This window comes from Caretta caretta, chromosome 2 (genome assembly GCF_965140235.1).
Source record: "Caretta caretta isolate rCarCar2 chromosome 2, rCarCar1.hap1, whole genome shotgun sequence".
NCBI lineage: Eukaryota > Metazoa > Chordata > Testudines > Cheloniidae > Caretta > Caretta caretta.
Window position 1 is genome coordinate 180,052,237 of NC_134207.1, and position 13,966 is coordinate 180,066,202.

The 13,966-nt window shown below is 42.7% G+C and overlaps 1 protein-coding gene across 3 annotated transcripts in view; it reads left to right on the top strand.

Moving 5' to 3' along the window:
- Positions 1 to 13,966, top strand: part of ELMO1 (engulfment and cell motility 1) — a 421,610-nt gene that overhangs the window by 213,784 nt on the left and 193,860 nt on the right. For all 3 annotated transcript variants that reach the window (XM_048839200.2, XM_048839201.2, XM_075125620.1), the window contains one exon: positions 10,571 to 10,679. In XM_048839200.2, coding sequence (XP_048695157.1) covers positions 10,571 to 10,679 — 109 coding nt within the window. The remainder of the gene's footprint in view (positions 1 to 10,570; positions 10,680 to 13,966) is intronic.

Below are 13,966 nucleotides of genomic sequence, written 5' to 3' on the forward strand. Positions count from 1 at the left end.
TCAGGCTTTGGCTTCAGCCCTGGGGCCCAGTGAGTCTAATGCTGGTTCTGGCAACCCCATTAAAATGGTGTCATGACCCACTTTGGGGTCCTTACCCACAGTTTGAGAAGCACTGATTTAGACATTTCTCATGTCTGTATCACAGTGTTGGGGTGCAGAGGCTTGGAGTGTGGGAGGGGGCTGAGGCAAGGGGTTGGGATGTGTGGGGGATATGGGCTCTGGGCTGCGGGGGTGCAGGTTTTGTGGTGGGATTGAGGATGAGGAGTTTGCAGGAGGGAGTTCTAGCCTGGGACCAAGGGATTTGGAGTGCAGGACGGGGCTTAGGTCTGGGGCAAGGGATTGAGGTGCAGGAGGGGGTGAAGGCTCTGGCTGGGGTGCAGGCTCTGGGGCAGAGGGGTTCAGGATGCAGGGGGGTTGGGTGTGGGGGAGGAGAGGCTTTCAGCTGGGGGTATGGGCTCTAGAGTGGGGCCAGGGATGAAGGCATGCAGGATGGGGCTCAGGGGTGAGGCAGGGGGTTGGGTTTCGGGAGGAGATTGCGGGCTTGAGCTCAGGGCTGAGGCAGGGGGTTGGGGTGCGGGAAGGGTTGCGGGGTGCAGACTTTGGGAGGGAGTTTGGGTGCTGGGAGGGGGCTCTGGGCTGGGGCAGGGAGTTGGGGTGCAGGAGCGAGTGCAGGCTCTGGGTGGCACTTACCTCAGGCAGCCTATGGGAAGCTGCTGGCACGTCCGGCTTCTAGGTGGAGGGGCAGCCAGGGGGCTCTGCATGGTGCCAAGTCTGCAGGTGTCATCCTCACAGCTCCCATTGGCCACAGTTCCTGGCCAATGGGAACTGCAGAGCCAGTGCTCAGTGTGAGGGTGGCATGCGGAGCCCCCTTGGCTTCCCCTACAGCTAGGAGCTGAACATGCCAGCAGCTTCCAAGGAGGTGCGCGGAGCCAGGTAGGGAGCCTGCCTGTGCCACCAACTGGACTTTTAGCTGCCCAGTCAGTGGTGCTGACCAGAGCCGCCAGAGTCCCTTTTCAACTGGGCATTCTGGTCAAAAAACAGACACCTGGCAACCCTATCTTCAATACTGGGGGAAGGAGGGATCTCTGGCTCCAGCTATTGCTTCAGTGGCTCCAGGGGGGAAGAGGAGACACTGCATGGTGTTGCAAAGGCCCTCCTCCAACCACCAGTACCCTCAGCACCTGCAGGAAGCAAAGAGAGGCTCTGATCCTATTTCCCAAGGTGAAGTGGTGGATGGACCTACTGTTTATTGTGAAACTTTCATTAGAGTGATTTGGTTTGGTTGGAAGAGGTCAAAGGGAGGCGCAAAAGCAGGGCCACCACACCAGATGGGCAGCAGGGGCACGTGCTACAAGCCGGGCAGGAGTCGAACTTGCAATCTCCTGATCCGTAGTCAGTCGCGTTATCCATTGTGCTTCACTACAAAAGGAATTTACTGTTCATGTACATTTGGCAGGAATAATGTCAAGGCAGCATCAAAGGCTCTGAAATTGGACTGCATGCCATGCTGTTGGCACTACAGTCCGACAAGCAGAAAGGTTCTTTCAGTCTGGAATTATTCATTGTGCAGCACTGTCCATGAGGAACAATTGAAGGTACACCCCAGATTAGCATCTAATATTGCAGTATTTGATTTTATTATACTGCGTATCCATTGCTCAGTACAAAACAATATGAAGAACTTCATAATTTTCAGGTGCCAAACTAAACATTCCATACAAAACACAAGTATGGGGAAAACCCCCACTAAGTTACTAAGGTTGCAAGGTCAAACACTCAAAAGGAAGGAAATACCAGATTTAAGGTATTCAGATATGTTCAACTTTAATTTTGACCCCTGGTGCACATGCATTATGGTACAGTCTTCAGTTACATGATCACATATTTTATTTTTTCCACAGGACTGCTTCACATTGTTTCATGGCTGGCTAACCATGTTGGTGGTCCATGCCTCCTGTTTGACAGCTCTTCCTGTGAGCAGCAGACTACAGGACACCCCTCACCCCTCAGTTGGATATTCTGCACCCAACTTCCCTATGTGGTGATCCATCACAGACTTATCACCCATGGCCCTTAACTTGATCCAGTAGATAAACCTTAGCTTCCTTTCAGTAAAGGCAAGGTTTTTCAGCTGAGTTCCTTATATCAGAGAGATTATTTCCCTTAGGGCTGATCAGCCTTTCTCTGATACTGCCATTTGAATAAGATGTCCAAACTCCTCTGGCCTACCACTCCAAGCTCCTCCTTCCCTGGATGATAGGCAGTGATCCAAATCCCTTTGCCTGGGAGTAGTAATTTTTTTGTTTTGTCCTGCAAAGCTGTAGTTGTTCCACATGAATACACAGTAGAAGGCTGGAGAAGAAAGATGGGGGGCTGAGGAACGGGGAGGCAAAAGGAGCAACATGGGAAGATGGAAGGAAAACAAATAGATAACAGAGGTAGGAGGAGAGGTTACAGAGACAACACAAGAGGAAGATGGTTAGAAGGACAGTGGGATGTATGTAAAGGAAAATGACGATAAAAGCTTTGGGAGCAAAGGCAGAGTGGAGAAAGGGAAAGACAGAAATCCTATCTTCCCATAATAGGGCCTCTTATCCAGCACAAGCAGGAAAAGCTATTTCCAGACAAGGCAATTAAGGCATCTGGACATGGCAGGAATGATAGAGAAGTTCATTGTACATAACCAATGGTAAGAAAATGCAAAGGAGAAGAAAAGATAGAATGTCATGTTTCTTTTAGCATTCAAATACTTCCAGATTGCTTCTATGGGATCTGGTGAGGGTTATTATCTTAGCCAACATCTCCTTTTGATGTTTGCCTGTCACACACTGCAAGAAAAGTAGGGCTTGGCTATATTATTGTACAACAAGTGTAGAGAAATACTGATAGTTAATAGTGCCATGATGCCTGTCAAAGCATCTGTGTTGGGATTTATTGTATTACTGTAGCTGTAGTGAATCTTTTAGTCCTTCACTCTGTATCTCATTCCCAGTCATAATGAATCTCTGTGGTATTAGCAAACCTATAGCTCAGTGCAGGAATCTAAGAAATACCACCAACAATTTGCTTTGGAGCAATATTCTTTGAGCCAATGTCATCCTTAATGTGTGAACTAGGGGACTGGCTAAATTTATTTCTTAACATTGAAGGAAAATATTTGGCTGCCAGTTTCTTCCTTCTATATTTTGATGGTGGAAATCATGAAGGCAATACCCATCTTTATAACTTTGTTCTCAGTTATTAATAAAAAGTCAATTGAAAACATATAAGCTGCTTGCCTTGTCTAGGTCAACGTTATGTTATAATCAGATATGAAAAAATATGTCTCTGCCCAATATTGAGGGACCGCATCATGCTCCAATGGCATGATAGTCAATGAAGGATCACCAAGGAATGATGTAAAGTTTCCAGCAACAGTTAAGTAAAACTTTTGTTTCCTGTTTGTTGCTGGAAACTTTACATTGTATCTCTGTGATTCTGGCATGAGACTTGAGATTTTGCTATGCTATCCTCTGTAGTTTTGGACTTTTTTCCTGCAGTTACCAGTTTATTGTAAGAGTTTTGGGTGATGGTTCCTATTGATTATAATCAACATACTGTAAAGTATATAGAGTAGTCGGTATAAAAAAAGTCACATGTACCAAGAAAGAAATTTCCTCCTCTATATCTTTCTCGATGCCTAGTTGGGTTCGTGGCTGTTGGATGTCTAGCATTCTTGTTTACTGGAGAAGGTGCCTGACTCCCTCCAGGACAACTGCTGGATAAATGTCTATCATTTCCAGCTTTGATGCTGTAGAAAGAAGCATCATTTAAACAATCAGTTTAGTTGACCCTTTGCTGTCTAAGGTTTAGCTGTAGGTGTAGACAAGGTCAAACCATGGTCAGCACCAGGTCAGCTATATCGATTGCTGACAATCAATGACTGAAATGGTACCATTTCCAAATGTAAACAAAGGCCTTCGTTTCTCTCTCTGACCCACCTTGATTTTGTTTAGTAAGTATTTGGAAACTTTCCCCTCCACTCCACAGTAAAGATTGAAATTTAGGGGGCGAAAGCAGTATTTGCTGTGGAACAAATTAAATAATTTGGAAAAATACATTATAAAACAGTAAGACAACATTTGCAGCAACAATATTCTCCAATTCCTGCCCCTTAATTAGCTATAGAATATTACTGGTGGGAATGGTAAAAAAAAAAAAAAAAAAGGGGGGGGGGGAGAATAACATTTACTTTCTTAAAAATTGTCTCCTCTTGCCCTTTCACATTTCTTTAACCCGTTCTTATTTTCTTATTTTTCAGTAACATCTTCAACTTGTTCCTCTTAGGATTAATTTTGTCTTCCTTTTTAGCTTTACTCTCTTCTGTATTGTACACATATTCTGTATTCTAGCTATACTTTCCCCCTTTATTTATTGTTTTATTTACTTATTATTTTATTATTTTATTTATTGTATTCTAGCTATACTTTCCCCCTTTATTTGTTGTTTCTTTGTTCTCTTTTCTTTCCTCTGAGCTCTCCCTAGCCTCTTCTCTCGTATTGTTTCTTCTGCTTGCTCTCCCCTGTAGTTTTTCTTCCTTTTCCTTGGTCTCTTTCCCTTTATATCTTTTTACCTTTTTCTCCATCCTGGATCCTTTTTAAACTGTGAGCACGGCACATAGCAGTTGTCTTAACTTTCCTCACAGTGCCTCAGTGTAGGGGTAGTGGTCTCTGAACAAGAACTGAGCTTATTTCCCAGTTATGGTTTAAATACTTAAAACAGTTGTGGGTTAGGTTTGGAGTTCCAGCCTGTGCTCTAAATTTCATAACTTGTGTTTAGTTAAACCAGATAATGTGGTACACAACAGCTTTGTGGTAATTATGAGGCTGTAAACAAATTCTGTCAGTTGGAGCAGTTAAAAGACTTTTCAGAAAACTACCGAGGTCCAGTGAAAAATTTTCAGAACTTTACTCAAATGGTCATATCCAAGAAAAGATTAAGCCATTATGTGTATACCATACAGTGTTATCAGAATGGTACAGTTTCCCCAAATTGTACCATTCTGATAACACTGTATGGTATACACATAATGTATGTATGGGGGAGGGAATCACAGTTGCACACCTGTCAGTTTCTTTGTTGGATCATTGAGAGGGCTGGCAATAGAAGGAAATGAAGGAGAGAACTGGATGAGCAGCATGCAGCACTCCCACAATTTGGAGTAAGGATTGTCTTTTCTTTAAATGTGTATACAGCACTTAGAATCGTGGAGGACCAAATCCCTGACTGGGGCCTCTAGATGCTACCACGTGCAAATAATAAACATCCGAAAACACTGAGGGAGGTAGTACCGTACCAGGAAAGGAGAGAGCAGCCAGGTAATTCAAGGCTGAGATGAGGTCAAGAGGAGTTGCATCTTAACTGTGGATTTCCATTTGAATAAGGATTATGTGGGTTTAGTGATACCTTGGCTGTTAATTTTTCTTAGAGGAATAAATAAACAGATAGAATCATGCATCAAGCTAAGTTATAAAATCTAATACAAAGGTGCATGAGTATTTTTGGTCTAGATCCGTATATTACTTCATAGATATATTTCTTTCCCTGCTAGTGTTTTTGAGCAATTTGCTAAAGAAACCTGTTTGCCCGCTGACTATTTCTGTCCCCTTCACAACCAGAGAGCTCAGGGAAACAAAGATAAAACAAAGATACTGCCTTTGTCAGCAGTATTTTATTAATGTTTTATTTTGCATCAGGATATGGTATTCCTAAATTATGAAAAGTGTATTACAGATAAACTAATGAATGTTTTAAATCTATTGCCAAGATTAGGAATTATTTCTTCTGGGCTGTTTATAAGAGCTGTTTTTTACAGTAATTGTGGCTTATTAAAGATCAGTATCTGTAACGGTAGAATTTACATCCACATATTTAACGGCAGCTATGCCTTTTCCATCTTCCTTGCTTGAAAATTCTTTACTATGTGTCATGTCTTCTTTGTTCTATACAGAAAATGTGAAAAGATGAATGCTTGAATGGAAGGAGAAAGGAGCATTCTGAAGCTGCTTTACATATTGATTACTCAAATTGCCATTTAATTTGGTGTTTAGTAGTAAACAGTGCCTCAACTATTTCTCAGCCATTCTTATTGATTGCAGTAATTCTGCTTTAACATTGTATGAAGATACAGTTTTACCATTAAATATTTATGCACTCATGAAATGTTAACACGTTGGGTTAATGTGAAATTCAACAAAATGCGTTTGCCAGGAGCAGTGATATTGCTAAGACTGGTGCCTTTTTTCCCTCCGCTTTCATTTTCTCTCCGCATTGATTTTATTACTCACTTTCCTTAGCTGTCTCTAAATCTGTGTCAAAACAGCCCTTCGGTCCAGTATGCAGATTTTATTTTTTATTATGAGAGAGAAAAATAAAACAAGTGATTTCAATAAAGTGAGATGAAGCATTGCATTTTGCTTGTATCATTCTATCCTATCTCCAGCACTTGGGTCTGGGAGCAGATCACTTTTTCCTATGAGAAGGACTCTAAAACAGAATGACTAATCCAGAATGCATAGTGGAGAGATGTTCACTTGTTCCTGAAGGGTGGCTGCAGGAATGTAAAACAAAAATTGCAGAGGTGTTTTTGTTTTGGTACAGCTGTTATCCAGGTATTGCACTGAATAATTAGGCATAGTTTAATCCTAAACTTCTAGCAGAAAAAAGAACTCCTCTAGCAGAGCATTGAACTACTCAGAGGCCAAGAGACTGACTGCCTTTCTCCTCCTGTACCACTGATGCTGTTCGAGATCAGTTGGGGCACATCCACTAAGAGACTAAATATCTGGAGGCAGGTGGCAGGACATACTGGTGATTCTTTAACCCATCTATTAAATACCACCTTTGTCGAAGAATCCTATAGGATTTAATAAAGATAAAACAATTAGGATTCTACAGGAATTATTGTAAGAACCTATAGAATGAAATCTTTTCTGTAGGGTGTGGGTTGATTGGTTTTAAGCGATGTGACAGGGTCGGGCAAGATGGCTACAGGAGAGTGACAGAAGGCAGATATATTAGCCCCAGATTAAACAGATCCCTTTTCCCTGGGTAAGGTAACACAGGCAGTTCCAAAACAATCAGGGACTTGCTGGAATCAATTAAGGCAGGCAGGCTAATTAGGACATCTGGAGTCAATTAAGAAGCTGCTAGAATCAATTAAGACAGGCAGGCTAATCAGGACATCTGGTTTAAAAAGGACCTCACTTCAGTCAGTGAGGGGTGTGCAAAGAGCTGAGAGTGAGAGGGTGTGCTGCTGGAGGACTGAGGAGTACAAATGCTGTCTGGCATCAGGAGGAAGGTCCTGTGGTGAGGATAGAGAAGGTGTTGGGAGGAGGCCATGGGGAAGAAGCCCAGGGAGTTGTAGCTGTCACACAGGTGTTACATGAAACACTGTAGACAGCTGTGATCCACAGGGCCCTGGGCTGGAACCCGGAGCAGAGGGCAGGCCCAGGTTCTCCACATCTTCCTATTGGATACAGGAGGAGTTGACCTGGCCAGTGATGATGTTACCTGAGTGAAGGGCAGGTTTGAGCCACTAGCAAAAAGTGGCCAAACTGAGGGCTGCCATGAATCTTTGAGGCGAGCAAATCTGCCAATAAGCGCAGGACCCACCAAGGCAGTGGAGGAACTTTGTCACAGCGATCATATAGATTTCTATGGCAGGGGCTGTTATTCTCTATTAAATTCTACAGCATTTGGGTGTTTTTATTTTGTTTTTAACTCATCATATAAAACATTTGTTACATTCTATAAGACTTTCCAGTAAGGGCAAGGTGATGGGTGCTTCAGAAATGCCTAAGATAGCAAGGTGAAATCCTGGTTCCATTCAGGTCAATGGGACTTTTACCATTAACTTTAATGGGGCCAAGATTTCATCCCTTGAGAGCTGAATGTGTCTCCCTCCACTTATCTGACAAAGCCTGAGTCTGTTGATCTTTGGAGGACAGTTCAGAACCCATTTTCCCCTCTCTTCTTGTGGGAAGGTTTCTGAGGTGAAGGGATTGCTTTTGTATTTAATTCTTTGTGGAATGTCTTTTCCTGGTTAATATACATTGATTGATTTGCTGATTAGGCACATCTTATTGCAGAGGCTCTTTGCAATTAAGGTTGCAGTCTGAAATGTCCTTAAAATGGAGCATAACTTTTTTCCTCCTGTGTATATAAGTAGCCTTTTGTTCTTCTTTGGGTGATGGTCCCTACTGTATTCCACTGTGGGTTTACGCACATACGCCATGCATCCAGAGCCAGAGAATTTGAAAGTAGTAGCGTCTGTTGATCTGTGCATGCACCCTTGCTTCACCTCATGGTTTTGTCCGAGGTGATAAAGGGCAGGGCAGTCCAACTGCGTCTCCTGTTCCTTCTCACTGCTGTATGGTGTTCAAGGAGGTAGTGTGGAGAAAGCGTTTTTGAAAGCTTGGCATTATACCCTGTACATTACATCTGATGGTGACATGTGAGGGATGAATTAAGGTTGTGGTCTATGGTGTATGTTTTTTGTGATAGTGGTAAGGTATGTGTCTATAGATAGATGTTGTGTTCTGTGAGGTGGTTTAACTTTTCATTTCTTGCTTTTGTGATTGTTATGTGTCTGGCAACCTTAACTGCTTCACAATGATTTTTTTTTAAATGTACGAATTAATATTGTATCTAAGATTTATTTCTTAATTAGCTGTTTTAACAGGGTTCAGTGCAGCCCCCAATCTTGGTCCTCCACCTCAAAATCCTCAGTTGTTCCATGTCTGAAAAATAAGATTGTGTTAGGCTTGTTATTTTGTCCTAAGCTTCCGTCTTTAAGGCTTTTTAAAAATATGGATTTGGTTTGCCTCACAGTGATGAGATTAAGCCATTTTGAATTCTCCTATGCCAGGGGTGGCCAACCTGTGGTCCGGAGCCACATCCGGCTCTTCAGAAGTTAATATGCGGCTCCTGGTATAGGCACCAACTCCGGGGCTGGAGCTACAGGCGCCAACTTTCCAATTTGCCGGAGGCGGTGCTCACTGCTCAACCCCTGGCTCTGCCACAGGCCCTGCCCCGACTCCACCCCCTCCCAAGCCTGCTATGTCCTCATTCCTCCCCCTCCAAGCCTCCTGCACACCACGAAACAGCTGATCGGGAGGTGCAGGGAGGAAGGGGGAGGTGCTGATCAGCGGGGCTTCTGGTGGGTGGGAGGTGCTGGGAGTGGCGGGGGGAGAGATTGCTGGAGGGTTGCTGACTTATTACTGTAGCTCTTTGGCAATGTACATTGGTAAATTTTGGCTCCTTCTCAGGCTCAGGTTGGCCTCCCCTGTTCTATGCCATGTTAAAAAAAAGTTTTTCCAGGCAAGGGTATGGTTGGGAAGCAAGCTGAGAGAAAGAAATCACACCAAGTAGAGAGTAGTGTCTGAACACCTTCTTTCTCAAGTAAATTGAGAGAGCATCTGAGGTACTGTGGTACTTAGGAAACATCTGCTTTGGCGTATATTTTTCCTCTGGCCAGGCAGTAGCTGTTTAGGACACTTGCGTTGTTTCTTTTCTAAAAGCTGGTATGAGAGTTTGTTATCACAAGCCCAGTTTTTAGTAGAAACCTATTTTGAATTAATTTTTGTTTTCAGGCCCTATTTGTCCTGCTTTTCTTGCATTCAAAATGAGAAATGAGTCGCTCCCAGTTTATGCAAAATCTGTAGTATTCTCATAAATAATATTCTCTCCTCTCTATAACGATATTTTAGACCATCTGTAATGGTTGGGATGGCTCTGTCCAAAATAAGAGTTACATCACTTCATAAAGTGCAGAATTTTTTTTTTTCTTTTTAAATCTGTGTTCCACTGCGTTTGCACTGTCATGTAGCAGATGGCCAAAAGACTTGTAGAGCCTGGCTGTGCTACATTGGTAGCCTTTATAGTGAACTGTTCCTGAATAATTTACTAAAATCTTTTTCATGCACAAACCTGCATTAGAGATACAATAAGCACAACTTCATACCTTATTATTATTTTCATATGGCTTAAATAGGCTTTATTAGTATAGGCCTTTATGGACCCAGAACCAAAGTTATTATTCTTATTATTAAGATTATTCTTGTACTTATTATTCTTTTTAATAGTTCTATTTATTTTTTAAAAAAATCTAATTTTCTTTCATGGCACACACAAAATTAAATGTAAAAATGATCAGCTCCTTTGCCGCTGGTTTCCATTCCGATTTTTGCATGCAGAGTTGGAACCAGAGCAGCAATGTTCTATTAGAATGACAGTGCTTCAGAAATGGGCATATTTGAACATGGGGGACCATTGGCTGTGTTTAGCTCAGCAGCAGTAAAATGGATCGGAACATATCTTCCTTTCTTTCCACAGATTCCTCAAAAATAATCTTGATATTTATTTTTCTAATATCTAGGATGAAAATCCTGAGTTTATGAGAACAAGGTTACTTTGTGATTTAAATTACTAAGGCAATCAGACGTTCACTGTATATGCTGAGCATAGAGGACATTTCTTCAACACACATGTTGTTCAAATAAATCAACTTCCATTTTGATTTCCACTTCAGATTGTCTTGGAAAACAGCAGCCGAGAAGACAAACATGAATGTCCCTTTGGCCGCAGTAGCATCGAGCTGACAAAGATGCTGTGTGAAATCCTGAAAGTCGGAGAACTACGTAAGTCTAACATGTTTATTTAATCAAACATTTCAGTTTAAGATGAAGATCTGTGTGATTCTTTTCATTGTTGTCACAAAACTATTATTCTGGTGGTGATGCATGGGTCCCCAGTAGTCTGAGTGGATTGAATGCTACATAAATTCGATTCAATAGAAGCGTTTGCTATTTTTTGTACAAAACAGTGTGATCCTGTTTTGTATATGCTTATACATGGGTATTGTACCAGTTGCAACTTGCTGTATTAATTCCCGTGTTTTCTGGCAAAGTGTGCATTACCAAGTGTGGGTGTAATACGGGAAACGGGCATCCTGACTGTAAATCCTTTCAGACACTTAACAAGGCTGTTGTTAGTACATTAGGGTTATTATACTAGCTATCTATTGGTGTTATGATTCAGTAGGTGGCATACTTCCCTCAAAGTCCAGACTGAACTGGTGTCCCAGCAAGATACTTCCAGAACACTGTTCCAGTACTTCCACTGGAGGGTACTGTCTTTTGGTTCAGAGATAATAACAAGGTCCCGGCTACTTGTGGTCACTGAAAGATCCTCTGACTTTTGCATGATTATGATGATAACTCCAGTGTTCTAGGACAATTCTAACTTGGGTAATTACAGTCTTCCTATTTACATTTTCTTGTCAGTTGAATAAAATATTATATTCTTGACGTGCTGTTGTAAATTGTGCAGGATTGCTATGTCCTGCTGGACTGTTGTCAGCTTTTATCCAGAGATAAGTACATTTTGGGGGTGATGTTCAGGTTCCCCACATAAAAGATTCAATACTGCAGCCCTTACTTAGGTTGCTGAATGCTTTCTCATGTAAGCAGTCCCATTGATTTAATGAGGCTACACATGTACATTTGCACAAGTAAGCAGGGCCAGATTTCCAATTAGGCACAGTAGGCATGTGCCTAGGGGTGCCGGCATTCTAGGGGCAACTAAAAGTTAAAAGTGGGTTAAAAGTTTCATTTTTTTATGGAAAACACAAACGTCTGCTGTGGGCGGGGGGGATGTGCACATGTGCGCTGAAGATGCTGTGCCTCAGGGCTCGTAAGGTGTAAATCCGGCCCTGCAAGTAAACCCATAGTTTGTAAATACATTACAGTATTTAAAGCTCTGCATAAATGTCAGCTATTACATATATGATTTACTATAATAGTGAACTGTAGAACAACAAAATTACAATACAAAATTAATGATATAATTTCAAGAAGTTTACAATTAGTTGTGAGTACTATACATATATAGTTTTTCTCTGTGTATAGGTTTATCATTTTCATTTCTTAATTAGCATAGTGTAGCAATGTATGACTCAGTGTATTATGTATCATTTTGGTTACAGATCAGTATTATTATCGTTCCTGTCTTTGCCAACAGACATTGCCACAAGTTTCATTTCCATACAGCCCATGTTGGCAGCACAACTTTGCCATTTAATTTCTACCGCACGCATTTTTTCTACATTCTCTATGCTAATGAAGTGTTTCCTTTCCTCTTGCCCCCAAGCCCACTACAGCCATGTGCAACAAAACTGAGGAAGTCAGAAAAGCGAGAGCTAATGGCTGAAAGTGTTACTTTGGCAGTTATTCCCACAGGCTCGGCAACATAAATCAGAAGTTCAATTTAGAAAGTATGACTTGGCTGATACTTCATCTAATGCTTTTAAGTGCAGCATGCCAAGAGAACAGTACACCAAAGGCGAAATTCTTCCCTGTGCAGAGAATAGCCTTGTGCTGGCCCATCACTTAAAGCCTTCAAAATAGCTGCTCAGACTGTGATGCATCCAAGATAATAACATAATATCAGCTTTTAATTCCAGCATAAAAATACCCCACTGAACAGTATAAACGGATCAGTAAATGAATAGTTCAGACTACTGACTGTTACAGAACTACTGAAATAGGACTGAAGAGAATGAGAATTGTAGTTGGATATGCTGTCATGGGTGTCTCCCCCTGAATAATCGTACTGCCACTGGCTAAGATATAAGACTGAAGAGTTTCATATGTGCAACAGTTAACTTGTATGAAGTCTCTGCTGGTAAATTTTTTGGGGGGGAAATAATACGTTTTGCTGATTTTCCATGATTTATAGCCTGGTTTCTCCCCACTCCGTGGTTTGCCAGTGCACAATAACATCAGTAATCATTAGTACTAGAATAGCTCCTTCAAATGGTGATACCACCATTCCATGTCAATCTTTTTAGTACCCTGTTTGAAGAGGTGCATTACAACAGAAAGATTGTGAGGTTGGTTGGTTTGTTTCCATTCACTTAAAAGTATTTAATAAAAATGAATAAAGAATTGTGTGTTAATTCTGTGGGGTTTTTAAAAAACCCTAACACATATCTGATAGAGAGTTTTGGAGGAAGGATTCAAGGAAGGCAGGAAAAGAGAGCAGTAAGAGATTGTAATAGAGTCGGACTCACCCCGCGACACCTCCTGCTGGTTGTCCTTGGAATTTAGCTAGTCAGCCTCCGGAGCGCCCTCTGCCGTCTGGTGATCCTCCTGTCACTGGCCCCCGTGTCCCTCCCGGACCCGGTACCCTTTTGTCTGGGGTGCTGCTGCAGTCTCCCCACCCAGGGGAACCCCCCACCCACTATCACCACTTCACCTCAGTCTTGGCTACTGCCAATCCTCACTTAGCCCCGCTCCCTGGGCAGACTGCAGTGTATCAGCCACTCATCACAGGCGAAGGGGTTTGGACCTGCTGTTTCTGTCTATCCGTGGGCTGCCCCCTTGCAACCTCAGAACCTAATAGGCCCTAATCTGGGCCTCGCAGTCTGGGGGTTTCCAGGCCGGAGCTCCCCTGACCTTTCCCCCTCAGCCCTGCTCCACTCTAGGTACTCCCTCAGGTCCCTGCAGCCAGGCCCCTTCCCTCTCTGAACACAGACAGAGACTGGCTAAGCTTCAGCCTAGCAGCCCCTTTACAGGCCCATCTGCGGCCTGATTGGGGCATGGTCCAGCTGCGGGCATTTCCGCAATCAGCCTAGCTTTTCTTGCCCTTAGCTCTGGCTCTCTCCCAGGGCTGGCTTTTAAGCCCCACTGGGCAGGAGCGGGCAACCATCCCGCTACAGAGATCCAAACCTGGGAAAAGTGGGCAATAAGAGGTATTGGGGATAGAATGTTTGGTGCAGAGAAGTAAAGGTTAAGAGAGACAGGGTGGGCAGCAGGGAGTTGGTTTCTAATGAGAATGGCCATCATCTTGTATGGTACTGTTCATTTCAGGAACTTGTAACTTCCGGAGGCTTTCACCTTTTGGGTTCAACATTTTTCAATGTCTG